At 37.4% G+C, this 18399-nt stretch overlaps 1 protein-coding gene across 1 annotated transcript; it reads left to right on the forward strand.

Moving 5' to 3' along the window:
• Positions 1 to 1897: 1897 nt before the first annotated feature.
• On the forward strand, positions 1898 to 17636 carry LOC100888724 (zinc finger protein 888). The gene is made up of 6 exons (XM_003728271.3): positions 1898 to 1963; positions 5090 to 5276; positions 5653 to 5858; positions 7037 to 7668; positions 8464 to 8713; positions 13257 to 17636. The coding sequence occupies exons 2-6, from the start codon at positions 5125 to 5127 to the stop codon at positions 14720 to 14722; spliced, it is 2706 nt and encodes a 901-aa protein (XP_003728319.1). The 5' UTR covers positions 1898 to 1963; positions 5090 to 5124; the 3' UTR covers positions 14723 to 17636.
• The last annotated feature ends 763 nt before the right edge of the window (positions 17637 to 18399 follow it).

Genomic DNA, 18399 nt, shown 5'->3' on the forward strand with positions numbered 1-18399 from the left:
TTGTAATGAATATTTTCTATCAAAATTTTCATAATCATTCCAACGTGCAATGTTTACTGGACAAAGTAATTGCCATGTCTTGGAAATAATAAAATAACAGATAGTATTCAATATTGGTGTTTAAAACTGTGAAAGCTCATACCTACTCCTAGATATTCCTGGCTGCTCCGTCAGAGCCAGAAAAGCCCAACTCTGTCTCTGCTTTCAAGGTTACGAGTCAACATTTAACTAGCCATTAGCAGGAAATAAATGTATTATTTTAATATTTGTAAATAACTTGTGCTTGTGTATATTTAAGTCCAGACAGATTAATGTGAGTTCAGTAAAACACATATACTGTCACAATTAAGGCACCAAAACCTTCGTCATTTTCTTCCTTATTAGCAAACAAAACAAAAACATGTATGTCTAAACATTATTGTATGTTAGTGATAGGACTTCCATTTTCTATGTTGCTTCCATGTATCATGCAATTTAATGTTTTGTAGGATTTTGTGTGTAATTATTGAAAGAAAATATTTGTAATATTATTTTTTATAGTCACCTTGGACAAAGACTAATGACCTTGCCTGAATAAGTTTAGCTTGCCTAGTTCCCTTTTGTGTTAAGTCTTGTAATTCTTTCTTCTTTTTTTGCAATTTATTTGTTCAAAATAAAATCATGTAATAGCATTTGTCTGTGGAACAGTCACAAGAAACCCTTTGTCTTGCTGGTCTAGTCATTTTTCAAAAAGTTATCTTGATTCAAGCCCCGCCCCCCGCCCCCTCCCCCTCCCCCTCCCTAAAAGGCACAGCTCACTTAAATAATGCGATCATTTTATTATTTTGGTGAGCTGTGAATTTTTGGGGTGAGGTTTATTAAGTGTACCAATGTGTGACTTAAGTTTTGTGTGAGCCTTATACATGCATATGAGTAGAGGTAATTGTCTTATCAATAAGATGTGTTACTGTTCACTATAAGATTGATCACTTTTTCAATTGCAATATCTCTTTGAGAGGTAATATTTAAAGCTCATGGTTAATACAGTACCACAGTACAGCCACATCATCAAGAGCAAAAGTTGAAAACATGTTTTAATGATTGGTACCATTTAAGAGGGAAAGTTTAGATTGAGAGGCAGAGAGACTTACTTAGAGAAAGACAGATTGAGAGAGGAAGGGAGAGAGGAGAGAGGAAGAAGAGAAAGGGAGAGAGTGGAATAATTAGGTGGGGGGGGGGGGGGGGATGGAGGGGGAATTCGATCCCATACAAATTAAACATATATATATGTAAGCAGCCTGTTATCTTTCATTTCATTTCTTGTCAACATAAAATGTGATGTCATTGTGTCATTACAAACTTTCTTGATCTAATTTCATTAGAATGTGCACTTGAGGCCCAAATAATTGGTTCTCATTAAAATTGTGTATATACACTGTAGGCTACAAATTACGCAATCAAAACAGGCTAGAAGCCCCCCCCCCCCCCCCCCCTATAAAGAGAAACAAAATAAAAATAAATTAACAATGAATTGGAAAAAGGAGGGTGCCAAAAAGTAGGTGCCCCAAAAAGTAGAAGGAGGAGGGGTGAGAATTTGTTTTGAGAATGGAAAGGAAATCTAATACCTGGTCGGTGTGATTCAGACAACGTCTTAATTGCAAGTGACAAACTCTGCTAAATCAAGATATTTAAAACGATTTAAACAATGACAAAAATTTGTTTTTCTGTATGTAACTATGCAAGACAAACACAGCAGTCGCCTAAAAACAAGTATTTGTAGGAAAGAAAAGGCCAAGTTCCATGAACAGATAATGAGCAAGAGAATGACCTTCATCTATTCATTTTACACCAGAGTTTTTTTAGCGCGGAGCCAGATTCGAAACCGGACGCAATTTCACTACAAGCAAAATTGGCATGATTTTCAACAGCACAGACGATTTTCGCTGTTACAATCCGGGGGCTAAGCCGCGAAGTGAAGCTGAATGTGAGTGATAAACTGTTTTTAAACTGTTCAATATGAATTCGTATGAAATTTAAAATGTTTTCAGAACAAGTATAGGTTGAGGTATTATTATTTGTCATTGTTTGTTATTTTGTAAGGCTCAAATCGTGTCGGTCTCGCCAAAACGAAATCGGGACAATGACTGTCTTGTTGACGTCGTTGTCGTGGCCGTGGTAGTGCAGCTAGCCAGCCAGGCCTAGCCCATAGGTAAGCACGATATATCGACGGTCATTGACATTGTCCCGATTTCGTTTTGGCGCTGGCGAGACCATTTTGGCATATTCAGCCCATGGGATAGCCTAAGCTCCTGTTAAAATGATGCCCATCGCCTGTGGTGACAGTGTCAACTCTGCATGTTTACTGGTCTGAAGTGTCCCTGCCTTCGCAGCCTTGTCTGTGCTGCAGTCGGGCTAAGATCTGACCCGGGTACAACTCGGGGGCCCCGCTGCAAAATGGTAATTTTTTGCAGGTTTATTGCCTTAGGGTAAGGGTTAGGGTCAAATTACTAAAACATGACAGTTTTTGCAGTGGCCCGAGTTGTTCCCGGGTCCGAGTTAGCTCGGATCTAACTCCGGAAGCTCCGACGCGACGCCAACACCAAAGGCAAAGGCGTCGCCGTCGGAGCTTCAGTGTGACATCTGAAACAAAAATCAAACAGCGGTTGTGGCGACATTTTTACCGAAGTGTGTAAGTAACGATAGTAATTACAAATGCTGGCTTAAGTGTTTTTGACTCCTCTGGGCATGTCGCACCACACTTGAAATTATAATTTGATTTTGAAGAAGTCTTCGATGGGAAAAGGGGTGATTCCTCATCCTAAACCAAGCCATCCGTATGTATCATCAACATGGCGAAGAGAAAGTATGCACGCGCAGTAGCGGTGCAGCAAATATATGAATATTCATGCAATAGAGCACCGATTGCTTGAAAATGCTGAATATGCATGACTCGAAGGTCCCTTGGCCCTTCACAACCTTGTGCATATTCAGCATTTTCAGAGGAAGTTTAAGCATCTGCTCATATATAAGAAAGCCAAATGCTCTCATTATATTAGAAAAGAATCTACATGTAGATCTACTCACTACCAACACTTTAAATGTATCATCTTATGTTATTTATGTGTTAAATGTTTTACTTGGCGATAATCGAGTAGTGGGCTATTTTTTATAGACCTACACTGTACCTTTTTTATCATGCAGGGCCCTCAGGGATATTGATGGCAGTTTGTTAACTAAAGAGGCAACCATGTTCAAATAAAATTTTGAATTATATGTTTATAATCAGATTTGATGATCAATGCATGAGTAAACTAATAAAATAAACCTCTCCTCAATATATCTCTAACACCAATCATCCAAAAACCACTGCCAAACTCACTTTACCCTTTCTCCTAAAAATCTCCAACATAAAAGTAGAGAGCCCTAAATCAATACGACTGACTCAGATCATGTCCAGTGCAGGTCTGTCTGTCTTTTATTATAGCCTCCTATGCAGCCTCATGCTGTATGTTTTAAGCAACGTATTCAAATGAAATACGTGTACATCATACACCAATAGCTAAATAGGATTTGGGAGTTAGACTGAATATTCAAAACGGAAAAGGAGAAGGTAACCTGTAATGATGAGTAAGAAGTGGAAAACCTAAAGCATTCACACAAGATTCATGAATAAAGAATGAGAAGAGAACAAAGAAACATACCAGGTGAGATGGAAGACTTGGTATGTAGAGGAGATGAATGGAGGAAGGCATTAAGTTGAGTAATTGAGTAAATGAATATATACATGTATGTAAGTGATATAAGCAAATGATGTGAAATGAATATGTATAGAGAGAAGAGATCAGAGAAACAAATAGTAATTGTAACTAATACCAGAGTGTAACCCTTACACATGTACATGTAATGTGAGATGCACTATGTTTATGTTTATAGACCTTGTGGCAGATTAGCCCTGTGCTAAACAAGTTATCCAATAAAGTCTACTACTACCATACATGCCAACTGTTCAGATTAAAGAGGAACATTCCTCTTTTTGGGAGAAGATACATGTAATTATCATTTTAATGCAGGTGTTCCTCTTCCTGTACAAATTTGTCTGTAGTATTGAATAGGAGAGTTAGGATTGTTCCTCTTTTTTTTTAAATAGCATAATTTGTACGGATTTCTGATTTTCAAATGTTGGCATGTATGCTACTACTACTATGCTATTTCATTTGCCACAGCAATGATCTTTTAGGATAAATAACATTAACAGCATGTTTCATGTTGGAACAAGGCCTTTAGAATTTTAGATGCTGACGAGATTCATCAATTTGCTTTCTCTTTTTAAGTTCTGCCTCTTCTTCTTCCACTTCTTTTTCGTCTTCGTCTTCTTCCTCTTTCTTCCCTTCTTCACCTTTTCTTACTTATAACTATTATATTATTCTCTTTTTATTTCTATTTTTCTTTTCTTCTCAAATTCACTCTCCTTGTACATCTCTAGAATCTCATACTATACTACTCCGTTTTTGCCTCCTATAATACCTTTTAAATCCAGACCTACTATATTGTGTTGCTCACTTCGGGAGCCTATTCACATACAAGCTATGCTTTGTATTTAGGCTCCCCACATTTTACATTGTTCTACCGAGCCTGTTATATATACATATTTCAAAATTTAGTACTTATTTTCCGTACATTATATTTGATTTGAAATCTTTAATTTTTTTTTCTTGTGTGAAATCTATTCTTATAATAATATGCGCCTGTATAAAAAAGAAAATAATATAAACTGTTTTTCTATGTAAAATGTGGAATAAATAAAACTTCAAACTTCAAAAATTCAACATGCCAAAGAAATACTTTGAATAGAAACAATTTGTGGTAAAATCTTTTCCAATTTTTCACTCCTTTCCATAGCTTGTAATTTGTAATGCTACTCATTTCTAATTATATCTTGATAAAAGACCTATAAATGTTGTACTACTCTCTATGTTAATTATGAAATATATACTGCAATACCATCCTTGGCATCCCAATATCATATAAGCATTATTATTATTAGCATCATCATCATCATCATCATCATCATCATCATTGATATTGATATTTTTGTCTTCTTTCTTTTCAGAAATGTACAGAAAATCGAGGAACTGAATTGGGACCATGGAGTACAATTATCTTCATGACCGGCAAGAGACACGCTCAAACCCAGAACCTGGCCAAGGACACCCTCAGAACCAACATCCTTTACATTATCAGCACCAGCAGTACCCTCCAACACACCATGCTATACAGGCAGGGTACCCGGGACTCAGGTTAGTATACATTACAGTGGAAACTTGTTATAACAAGGTCCTTAGGACCATGGAAATAACCTTGTTATATCAGGGTAAAAAAACAAAGAATATAAAGGGCTGGGGTCAGCAAAATCACCTTGTTACAACAGATACCTTGTCATATTGGAGCTCTTTATACTGAGGTTTCACTGCACCAGCACCAGTGAGTAGTACCCTTCAGCACAAACAAGGTACCCCTGGAAACTTTTGAATGGATTCTAGCATCAAATTGCTCATTGGTCACACAGCTGAAATTATGATATTTGCAGTGATGCCAAATTCATTCCAGAATACCAGATTATGACATTATTTAATTTTATTTCTCTCTCTCTTTCCATCTCTCTTTTGTGTATAGGTTTGCTCCATACCTCAACCCCCTGCAAGCTCCTGGTTCTGTAGCAGGCACCATCCCAGGTCAGGGACCGGGTCCGGGACCAGGTCCGGATGGGCTGCACCCTGCCAGGCCACCCCTCACCTCAGGGTCTCCGAGCATCACGAGCAGGGAGAGTCCTGGGCAGAGAGGGTATGAGTTTGAACATGCCCCAACAGCAGCTATGCAAGGTAATTATTTTAGGAAATAGCAAGGAGGCCAGGGGGGTGTTTCATAAAGACTAAGATTGAGTTTAAGTTAGACTTAACTATGGCAGGCCGTTCATGCCATTAGTTCCTCTAACAATTCCTGGCATTGGTTTCTCAAGTGATTTACAAATTGTGGTCACAAACGAATTTACCTTTTTTGACAGTTCATTGTTAAAGGAAAAAGATCTAAAGATCATGATTGAGAGACCAATGGTGAGAGCAACCAGTGGCATGAATGGCTTGCCATAGTTAAGTCCATCTTAAAGTCGATCTTAGTCTTTGTGAAACACCCCCCTGATGGCTCAGTGGTAGAGCAGTGGTCTCATACCCGGGAGGTCCCAGCTCGATGTCAATACGCTAGCGCCCTTTGATAAGGCATAAATCTTCACTACCAAGTCCCTCGGAAAGGACTTAAAGTCATCGGTACCATGCTTTCTTAGCAGACAGGTTAAACAATCAAACAAACAACAACAAACAAACAACAAATACAGGCATCTGTCTTTTGCATTGGGTCAAACCCGATATCACTTTTTTCCATAGGATTATATGGGGCATGTACGCTGTATGTGTGACAAAAGTCTACTGTGGTAGCCCACTGTTTGCGTTCTATTAGTCGAAGAAAGCTGTGAAAGAGTTACTTAATTACATGGCCATGGATTCAGTCTTAGCTTAGTATTTATTCATGTACTAGAGATGTTTTCAACAAGCAACATATCTCAGCACAGATACAATATAATTGGTGTTTGTTTGATAAACATAAGGAATAAAAGTAATCTAAATAGAAGTTCTATTGTGATATTTGGTTATTAAAGAGAATAACTTGTTTCTCCTTTTGATATTGCGCTGTTATATGATTACTTTGAGGCTGTGTTACTCAATGCATGAAGCACACCTAACATTAGGCTTATGAAGAATTTCATGTTTTTTCTGTTTTGACATGCAGTTTCCAGATGGGGGTTGCCATTAATACATCTAATGCTTTGTCCTTGAAACGGGCATTCTATCAATGAAAGTCTTGACTCTGGATGTATTACAATTTTACCTGATAAAGGCATACAACTTTTATCCAAATTGTAAGATTTCGACCAGTTTCTTTAATTTTTTTTATTGTAGGATGTAGAGGTACATGTAGTAATTCATTCTTTTGTTTACGCTTCCAGTGAACACCACACCGCTTCACTATAGAGCAGAATTATCCAACAACGCTGTACAACTCCAACAGGTTCCAACATCACTCTCCACCACCATAGCAACTCCACCACCTCTACAACAACTCTCAACTCTTAACTCTACACCAGACCCTAGCTACCACATTGAAGACCTCTCCAACTCAACACACAACAGTATTGCTACAACCCAGAGCACCATCCGTGCAACACCGCCTCACCGCAACCCTGCCACAAGCAACATGAACTCTGTGCAACTAACGAGCGTTAGCAGCAAGAAGAAGGGTCCTCCTCGAACCAGGGTAAAGAGGGACACTCATCCACAGCCAATGGTTCAGATAGTTGAACCCCAGGTCCAATACCAAAGACCAAAGGAATACGCCCCAACATTCACCAAGTGCTGCCAGACGGAACCTTTGTTTGACGAGACCTGGAAGCCGGATTCCACAAGGGCAGAGCCATCCAGTCTTCCTTCGGGTTTGGCGTTTATCGAGACGTCGGACGAGGACAGTAAGATCTGCGGCGTGATCTCTACAGAGGACTTGGAAGAAGGAGGAGAGTTTGGGCCATACACGGGAGAGTTTGTGAGAGAAGGATTGGGATGTTACAACCCATCAACATGGGAGGTAAGTCTTGGATTCAGTAGTATCTTCTGCTCCATCCACTTGTTGCAGTACTACAGTTAAACCCGTCTACAGCGACCGCCCAAGGGAAACACAAAAAGTGGTCTTTGTAGACAGGTTTCTTTAGTACATGTTTCAATTAGAAACCATTTTCAAGGGAAACAAAAAATGTGGTCTTTGTAGACAGGTGGTCACTAAAGCAGGTTTGACTGTATATGAAATGGGACGAAGCATGCAGGAGGGAGGGGGTGGGGGGAGTGAATAGGGCTGGTGAAGACGGCCATACTCTGTGGTTTATAATGGATTTAGATCTCACCAGGCCACATGAAGACTTCTATACCAACAATTCTGAAGGGCAAACTGCTGGCTTTACTAAAAAAATGTTATGTAGTTTTTTAGAATCATAATATTTAAGGAAGTGCCATGTCTATCACAAAAACATCCAGCAAGATTGGTCTCTAGTGTTTAACAAATACATTAAAAGCAGCATATTATGAAACACATCATCCTGACTGAGTTGTTCCTTCCTTGTTTTATAATTCTCTCAAATGTTAAGGAATTTCTCTAACAAAGTTGTACATTTTATATTGTATACCAGGGCCCTGCCTACAGGCAGCTTGCTTATTAAGGATAACCCTCCATTTTTATGTATAAATATGTTTTTAATGCAATGTGTTAATATTAAGTTATATTTGTTGTTTTTTAAAGATGGAAAATAAATTGAACTTGAATTGAATGTCAAAAGGCAAGTTCACTGTACTTCAATGAAGGATTATCCTTTGTTCCTCCACCCTACAGGTCTGTGTTCGAGGCAGGACATGGTTCTACCTTGATGGTTCCACGGACCCTAATAACTGGATGCACCATGTCCAGTATGCCAGGAACATCCAGGAACAGAACATGGAGGCTTTCCAGTTCTATGGGGATATCTACTTCCGCATCACCAAACCCGTCAAGCCAGGAGCAGAGCTGAGAGTCTTCTACAGTCAAGAGTACAGGATGAGGGTTGGATTCAAAGCCAGTCTGGATGAACTCCATGTGCATCAAGGTAATAGCTAGATGCTGCTTATAAGTATCGGCTTGCGTGGTGATGTAGATATACAGTATGCTTGCGGTTTCACCATCTGAGAGAGGGGGAGGATTTGGGAGTCCTGACGGATAGTCAAACTGTTCGAAACGTTGCGCCACTCCTATCACCCATCCTCTCCAACCGGCGCTATAGTTCTCCTTAAAACTATAAGCTAAGAAAGATAACCGACAGTCCTTTTCAGGACTACACGCATTCAAGAAAGAAAGATTACAGAGAGTCCTTTTCAGGACTCCCTAATCCTCCCCTCTCTCTTACATGGTGCAACCGCAAGCATACTGTATAAGGTAATAGCTGTTGTGTGGACATTGCAACAATTATTTGTGCTTTAATAATCAATGACAATCATAATTTCTGAAGATGTCTTCGTGAAATGACTACATACCCAAATGTACATAACAATAACAACTAAAACGAAATAATTCTGCACTGCCTGAAGATTTTTAGTAAACAAAAATACAGAAAGTACCCTTTGTTTTTTGTATTTTGTTGAATGAGGTACACCTAAGTGCCATATAGTGGTTCTTTCATGATACAAATATTCTAATAATATGTTTGATAACACTGTATCACATTCTTACAAGTTATGTCCAAATTCATTTGATAGTACATTGCCACTTGACGGTAAAAAATCAATTAGTATCTCCCATGTAAATGTACGTTCGCTAAACAAAAATGTTGATTCCTTAAAGTTGTTATATGAAGATTGCGTTAAGTTCAGATTCGATGTAATTGCATTATCAGAAGTATGGAGAGTTTTAGAAAAATCGACCTTGGAAATGGAAGGTTATTTATTGGAGGTAAAGTGCCGGGATGGTAGAGAAAGAGGAGGAGGGGTAGGAGCTTATATTCGTTCTAATTTGAAATATGTCGTGAAAGATTATACAGTGAAGCATACAGAATCAATCTGGTTTGAAATAAACAATGGAGAATTTCAAAAGGTGATGGTAGGTGTTTTATATAGGAAACCAAATACAGATGTTAAAGAGTTTCAAGAAAGTCTTCTCACAGTTTTAGAAGACATAAAAGTCGACAGACGCAATACCATTATAATAGGAGATTTTAATATAAATTCATTAAGTTCAGACGGAACAACAGAAGGGTTTTCAACAGCGATGAAATGCGTAGGAATGGAGCAGAAAATAAAATATCCAACAAGAGTAACCAGTGAGTCTGTAACCTTATTAGACCATATATACACTAATATGAACAAGTATGATAATCACTCGGGTGTTATAGAATGTGATATTTCTGATCACTACCCTGTGTTCATGATTTTAGAAAATCCATGTAATTTGAAGCAGCTGCATTATCCACAAACTGTAACTTACAGATGTTATAAAAACTATGATGTACAAAACTTTAAAGATGACCTTGCTGGGCAAGAATGGCAACATATCAATAGCTGTGAAGATGTTAACATGGCATATTCCATTTTTCTTAATTTGTTTAATAATGTTTGTAATAAACATGCACCAATCAAAGAGAAAAGAAGCTGCAAAGGACGCGCTTATAAGAAACCTTGGATAACCAAATCAATAATGAAGTCTGTTCGAAAAAAATATAAATTGTTTTTAAAAGTAAGGAAATCTAATTTTGATGTAAGTGATGTACAAAAATTTCGGAACTACAGAAATGTATTAACGACTGTTCTTCGCAATGCCAAGAGAAATTATTACAGTAGTTTGCTAGCTGAGAACAGCAATAACACTAGTAAAACGTGGAACATCATAAATGAATTAATATCAGGGAGAAATAAAGGTAACAAAGGTACTAAGGTAGAAAAACTTATAAGGCGTATTAATGGAAATGATAAAGTTCTAACAACCGAATCTGAAATTGCCAATGAATTTAATGATTTCTTTGTAAACATCGGTCCAAATCTAGCATCAGCAATACCAAATGTACCCACATTATTTGAAGATTATTTGAGTAATAGTGTTGAGCAATCCCTTTTTTGGAAACCGGTCACAATGAAGGAAGTTCATGACCACATGTTGGCTCTAGACGAGAAGAAAGCTTGTGGTTACGACAACATTCCAGTACGCCTGATTAAGGATGGTGCATCTATTTTGGCTGAACCATTAAGACATATCTTCAATCTTTCATTGGAAACAGGAAATTTCCCTGATCAAATGAAAATTGCTAAAGTCAGTCCACTGTTTAAGAAAGGTAATAAACATGAAACGGGGAATTATAGACCCATTTCTGTCTTACCAATTTTGGGTAAAGTATTAGAAAAAATAGTTAATGCTCGATTGACCAGTTTTCTAGAAACGCATGACATTTTATATCACCATCAGTACGGATTTAGGAAAAAGTATAGTACTAAATTATCATTAATTAATCTTATGAATACGGTATTGAAAAGTATAGACGAAGGATGTTTTACGCTTGGTGTGTTTCTTGACTTTCAAAAGGCTTTTGACACAATAAACCATAACATATTATTTAAAAAGCTATCACATTATGGCATCCGAGGACATGCACTGAAATGGCTCGAAAGCTATCTTAGTGACAGAATGCAGTTTGTGAAATACAAAGAGTCATCATCAGAAAGTAGATATATCAAATGCGGTGTACCACAAGGTTCTGTCTTAGGACCAACTCTGTTTTTAATCTATATAAATGACTTGCCAACTGTGACAAATTATTTCAATTTCAGACTATTTGCAGATGATTCTAATATTTTTCATACTTTTCCCAAAGGTGTAGATCAAATAGATGAGTGTGAAGTAAATGAAAATTTAAAATCCATACAGAATTGGTGCACTGCAAATAAGCTTACTATCAATGCGTCAAAAACCAATTTCATGTTCTTCAGTAGTCGTAGAAGAAAGGCTGTGCTTAAAGGGAGATTAAAAATATCTGGGGCAGAATTAAGAGAAGTGGAGGAAGCGACATTTGTTGGCATTACCATTGACAGACATTTTACATGGAATTCACATATAAAATCTGTTAATGACTGTATACGGAGAAAGGTCGGCATCCTCTTTAAATTACGGCACTTTGTCCCTAAACATATATTGATACTGTTGTATAAAGCTCTTATACAGCCACATATTACATATGGCATCGAGGTTTGGGGTAGTACTTATAAATCACACTTGAATTGTATATTTTATACTCAAAAGATGGCTGTACGTGCTATAACTTTCAAGCCACATCGTTCTCATACTAATGCACTCTTTCATGACCTCAAATTGTTGAATGTTTTTAAATTGCATAAATTATCTATTTGTACTTTTGTGTTTGATTTGATAAATGAACGATTACCTCATTCCTTAAAACATTATTGCAGTATGATACAACATGAATATTCCACAAGACAAAAAACGGGTCGACAATTACGTCTTCCTTTATTCAAAACAGACCAAGGAAAGTTTTCTGTTTCGTTTGTTGGAAGTAATTTTTGGAATATGCTTCCTACTGATCTAAGAATTGAGAGATCAAGAACCTCTTTTCGTAAAAAACTTACAAAATTACTCTTAAGTGAAAACCACGAATAATAACCTCGTAACTATATAGTTGTATATAGTAACCTCATTTTAATATTATACACAAAATTATTTATAAGATTTGGAAACCCATCATATATTTTTTAATTAACTTTATTTTAGGCTTTAGATAACGAGAGTCAGACTCGACTAGCACATGTGCTATTTTTGACTCTATTTTACCATCGATCACAAACTCATTGTAAATAGTCATTTATTGTTTTACTCTTGAAGCAAAGTTTACTTTATCTTTGTCATAATGTACATGTATATTGCTGTAGAACATGTATTTTTTTATAATTCATGTCATGCATTTATGTTATATTGACATTGTCATTGTACATTTATCTTTTGTTTCAATGTTTTCAATGGTGGTGAATAAATAAATTCAATTCAATTCAATTCAATTCATTCATTTAAAAAATCTAATGTTGATATGCAAAATTAATTCAATTAACAAAAAACAAGAAGAGGAACACCTCAAGGCTGCTTGAAAATGCTGACATCTAGCCAATTTACAATCATCTTTTATCTGTCTAGGATTGACCAGGCCAGTGTGGGCACTTAAGTCCTGATAATTACCCAATTTAAATCGGTTTCCCAATTAATTTTTTTCTCACTGAGTTTACCCCTATTTTCCCAATTTTTTCCCAATTTTCTGACTCAAAAGGGGGGAATGTTCTTAGATGCCATTTTTTTTTTTTTTACACAAGGGGACGGTGGTCGGGGGAAAAAGAAAAACTTTTTTATTAGTGCTCACTATCACCCCTGGCACTTGCAAGGAGTCATGATTCCAACTAGAAACATGCCTTTCCTGATATTAAAGAGAGGTTTGAGATAGCGGAAGAGAAGTGTTAATAGGACACATGCAGTCTTTTGCTGAATATCTTCAGCTTCATGAGCCACTATATTTCCCTACTTCAGCTATCTAATTATTTCTTGCTACTGTCCTCATTCCATTTGACTGCATTTTCTTACCCTACCATTCCTACCTTCTGTGCCCACAGATACCCAGCGGTTTGAGTGTCAGGACTGTAAGTGCCGTTACACCAACGCCAAGAGCCTCTTAAGACATCTCAAGTTTGAACATGACAAGGAGAACCAACGCAATCCTGACTCCAAGCTTGATGTTCAATCACAAATTTTCACCTCGCCAAGGCTGGAGCAGATCAGTTCATTCCGCAAGAAGAGGACAACAGCTCAGAAGGTACCGAAAGAGAAACCTGTTGCTGAGGTGGACACACAAAAGAAAAAGGTTAAAGAAGAGAAGAGCAAGAAGTTCTTGGAAGTGAAACTTGTCCCATTGAAGAAAGCAGGGAAACGAGCCATTGCTAGTAAAAATCCGGCCAATCAGAGTAAAAAGAGAGATACTGTGAAGAGATTTTCCTGTAAGAAATGCAGGAAGCTGTTCCCTTCAGAAGGACGCCTCAGGGAACATTCTGCATTCCACCAAGAGACCAAAGACATCAAACCCATCTGTGAGGTTTGTGGTTTAGAATGTAAGCATCGTAGGGCGCTCAAGCAACACATGCTCTCTCACGATTCCTCTTCATTCCAGTGCCCTAAGTGCAGCAAGTTCTTCAAGCGGAAGGGGTGCTTCGTGTTCCACCTACGGCACGATCATAAGATCTTTGTTGGGACACGTTGGATGAGAGGTAGCATTGAGGATCAGATGACGAGGTACGTCGGACCTGAAGCAGAACCTGATAAACCTGAACCCTTCCATCCTGAATTACCAAAGGACATGCTTGGAAAGCGAATACTTATCACCAGCAAGAAACCAAAGGTCTTCAAATGTAAGTACTGCCCAAAGAAGTTCTCCGCTCACAACCAAGTGTACAAGCACGAAATGACTGTGCATACGAATAGTGGTCGATACAAATGTGAGTTCTGTCCACTGACATTCAATGAAAAGACCAGGTTTATCGTGCACAGGCGGAAACACACGTTGGAACGGCCCTTCAAGTGCGAGGAGTGCCCACGCTCCTTCTCTTCGGAGAATGCGCTCAAGAACCACCTTCCAGAACACCGGGGTGAACGGCCCTACCAGTGCGACTTCTGCGGCAAGGGATTCCGAACACGAAAGTACATGACGACCCACAAACGACGCATGCACATGGCACCGACTGTATTCCTGAACTGCAGCTTCTGTGACAAGACGTTTAAGCACAAGACGGCACTGTCGCGACACGAGAAGTGCCACAAGGGGATCCGGCCCCATGTGTGCCTGACCTGCGGACGTGCCTTTGGGACCAAGTACTCCCTGCAGTCTCACATGCACGTACATACTGGGGAGAGGCCGTTTGAATGCAGAGTGTGTAAGCAGACCTTTGCCCTGAGTCACCATCTGTCTACCCATATGATACGTCATGACTTACGCAACTCCAAGGCAGCAGCAGGTGGCCCTTCAGAAGAAGAACAGGTGGAGGTGGAGCCATGCATCGAACCTGCTACGGTTACCGATGAAAAATGATTATGCCTGAGATTAGTAAGGTTTCTACAACATCTGTCTACCGGGCAAGCCAAAGTGAGCCTGCCCCTACTGTGGCAAAAGTAAGCAACTGTCAAAGTGAACAATTTCATGTCTTACTCTTAAAAGCACACAGAAATGTTAAGAATTGATTTCTTCATATCATGTAAACAATGGAGTTAATCCTCATTATATCTTATTGTCAAAATTTCTGCCTGATATAAAGTGTATTCTCAAAAATGACTGTTAATTTTAAGATGACGGTTGCTTATTTTTGTCAAATAGGTTGGATGTGTCTGGTTTTCCTGTGTCTTTTTATGTAAACCTTGGCCATTAGCAGTCGCATGCTATTTACTGTACACCCAGAAACCACCTAGTAGATCATCATTAATATATGCTTGAAAATTCAAATTAAAGTGTAACATTTCCTTCTGTTGAGGACCGATAACTGGTGTCTTATTTAAAAAAATATGTCGGTTTTGAATAGCTATGGTTCATATATGAAATAATAAAGCTTTTGATCATTTGCCAACAAGTTTTTTTTGCTTAATGCCACATTAGTTTAGTATGTATAATAAAAACAAGCGTCTCATAGATACAAGCATCGATCTGACCTAGCTCCTTAGATGTTTTTAGCTTGCCAGCGAATCATATGACCAAAGCATATAATGTGTGTATTTTTAAAGTCCATCCTTTTCTCCAGTATTGTTGGTTCATATCTCTTCATTTCATGCCAATTTGCCCTTCTTGCCATTGTTTGATAAAAAAGGAATTGTTTTAATTATTATCTCAAGAGTTATTCTTGTAATCGACACTTCCCAGTGACTGCTATTATATATTATAGGGGATCAAGTCCCCAATAAGTATGGATATTGTCAGAATTACCATGTCATCTCCAGTTGTTAACTATTTGATTAGCTCATTAGAGGATAAATGATAGAAGGTATTCTATTAACCCTTAACCTAACCTTATGGCCCGAATTCACCTCCTTTTGTTCTTTACAAATGAGGTTTGTAAAAAACGTGTCATATGACGTACAAAAACCAAGGTTTGTCGACAAACCTCCTTTGTGAATTCGGGCCTATATCTCTGATGAAAATAAAGTCCAGAGCAACCGGTGCAAGAGCAAAATGTTTGGCCACCTTTTGGGGGTGACCGTGACACCCCAAAATGCCATTTTCTGCATTTTTCAAAACTTGATAACCTTTTCTCCCTTGCCAACAAACTACAGTGTACATTATAAATAAGTGTGATGGCGACATCCACCCCACAGTGAAGTGCATGTAGTTCTATATGAACTTCTGTGCCATCTACATGTATTTATTTATTGACCAATCATGAAATATTTGTATTTTTTGTTTAGATTTTTAATGACTTTATAAAAGGTTTTCTTATATTGACTGCCTCTAGAAGCCCCATTTCCTCTGTATTTACATTTATTCTATTTGTTGTTTTATGAAAATGTATAGAATTTAGAATCTCCTGGGGGTTGTTTTACAAAGCTTTTTTCAATGACAAATGACAACAAAATCAGTGACAAATCTGCTGATAACCAATCAGAAGCAAGGATTCACTAGCTTATAACAAAAATTGTCATTTGTCACCGATGACAAGTTTTGTGAAACACCTCCTGGTACTTGTATCATATCATAAAACTTGTTTCTCCAATATAGCAGAACTTGACTTTTGAATTCACTTTGTAATCTTGGCATTATGTTCAGTTAAATAACTCCCGTTTGTTTTTTTACTCCATTCACGATTCAGTTTGGATAGAACCATTTGAATGCTTGCTAGGATTGTAAACATGGACATTTTGTTTTCTTTATACCAACTCTTGATGACAATGTATCTCATATACATCTCTATACATTGCCTTCTTCCTGCCATTTTATTATGTAAATGATCGCATGACATAAGCTCCAATATCTACTGCACTAATCATATTCTCAACGTTCACCCTGGACCAAACAGCATATATAGTAAAGGGAAATCCAAATGTATGAGTAAACTAGTCAAGAGGAATGCAGAAACATCAGAGAAACAAATTGAGAAAGTTATACATTTTGAAAAGGTGAAATCACTATAGGTATGGGCTCTTCGAATTAGTTGAATAGTTAATGTCTCTGTTATGTAGTGGCGGACAACTTTCCCATTTGTTCATGTGCACAAAATGACTAAATTTCAATTTTTCAAAAAAGTTATGAATCAATATGATCTATTCTCTTTAGAGGCCCTTTAATAATATGCTATCCATAATAATATAATGTGTAGGGCCCCAAAGGAGAAAACAGAGGAGAAAAACAGATATCAATGAGATTATTTTACAAAACAAACAGGATTTATCTGCAAATATGTACTCACGATCCACTGACCAAACTGCCAACCCGAGATTTACATAGACTTGGTGATCTCCTATTTGAAACATTCATAACTCTCATATTATTGGTCCGATTTATTTCAAACTTTTGCCATTCTGTTCATCTTGTTTATCTGCTTTCATACAAATGAACTTATTAAAAGGGTTGGATTGATCTCTATCCTTAGCCCCAACACTAAACTTACCCTTAAATTTAATTGCAACCCAGGCTAAAAGCTAGTTCAGATATGTGTGAAAGCAGCAGAGGTTTTTTTGACGACTATGTAAAGTGTATTAAATACGTTTCACATTTCTTTCTTATAACACCAATCCTTAGATACATTATTAGATGCCCCCTCGACTGCATTGATATTGTACAAAGACTAGTGAAAATGTGTTAGTTCTTTGTATCTTTCATTTATATTTAATACATGTAATGCTATAATGGAATTTTAAATAGCCCATTACATGTAGGCCAAATGCCAAATGAGTTTTTTTGGACATGTACAGTTACATACGTTGATTGTATTCATGTAATAAAGAAGCCATCGTATAGATTATTACAACTGTATGAAGAGTGTCTTGATTGTTTCTGTCTTGATCCTCTCAAATTTTAACTTATTTAAGCAAACTAATGCTGGTATTTAGTTCCCTGAGCACTGATGCAACACACCCACATGTAGACACTCTTTGCCATCTGAGCTCCACACAGTTGCTGTGTGCAGTTCTTCCATCTTTACTACAGCCCCATTTACTCACAAGGGCTTTGTTACAAAAGTTCTACAATCTTCTACAGAATTTATACTTAGATGTTTGTCCTCGAGAATTATATTTATTGATCAAGTCCTAATGAAAGGTAAACAAAACAAACGTACATGGTTCAAACTTTCTTGTTATTATACATGTAATTTCATCAATACATGTATTTTTATTTCTAGTACAGTGCAATGTAAGCATAAAAAGAAAAACAAAGTAACTTGAAGCAAACTACAAATCATGAGCTGTCTTTAGAAAATTAACAAAATTCTTCATTCAGATAGAGGCTAACAAAGGTGTGAAGTTCAATTATAAGACCGAGTACAAGTACAGTGGAACCTCATTATAAAGAGCTCCGATATAACAAGGTATCTGTTATAACAAGGTGATTTTGCTGGTCTAAGCTCTTTATATTCTTTTGTGTTTTACCCTGATATAACAAGGTAAATGCCGGTGTCCTAAGGACCTCGTTATGATGAGTTTCCACTGTACATTGTGTTGGCAACACATATTTCTGCTCACAGACAACATACATGTATTTTGAATATTGAATATTTCTATTACAGT

This window comes from Strongylocentrotus purpuratus, unplaced genomic scaffold, assembly GCF_000002235.5.
Source record: "Strongylocentrotus purpuratus isolate Spur 01 unplaced genomic scaffold, Spur_5.0 spur5_scaffold_1, whole genome shotgun sequence".
Classification (NCBI taxonomy): domain Eukaryota; kingdom Metazoa; phylum Echinodermata; class Echinoidea; order Camarodonta; family Strongylocentrotidae; genus Strongylocentrotus; species Strongylocentrotus purpuratus.

What these genes read in the sequence shown, in the direction of transcription:
- LOC100888724 (XM_003728271.3), top strand. Translation starts at nt 5,125, where the DNA reads ATGGAGTACAATTATCTTCATGACCGGCAAGAGACACGCTCAAACCCA. An exon ending in GCAGGGTACCCGGGACTCAG is followed by an intron (nt 5,277 to 5,652) that starts GTTAGTATACAT and finishes TTTTGTGTATAG; the next exon opens with GTTTGCTCCATACCTCAACC. An exon ending in CCCAACAGCAGCTATGCAAG is followed by an intron (nt 5,859 to 7,036) that starts GTAATTATTTTA and finishes TTACGCTTCCAG; the next exon opens with TGAACACCACACCGCTTCAC.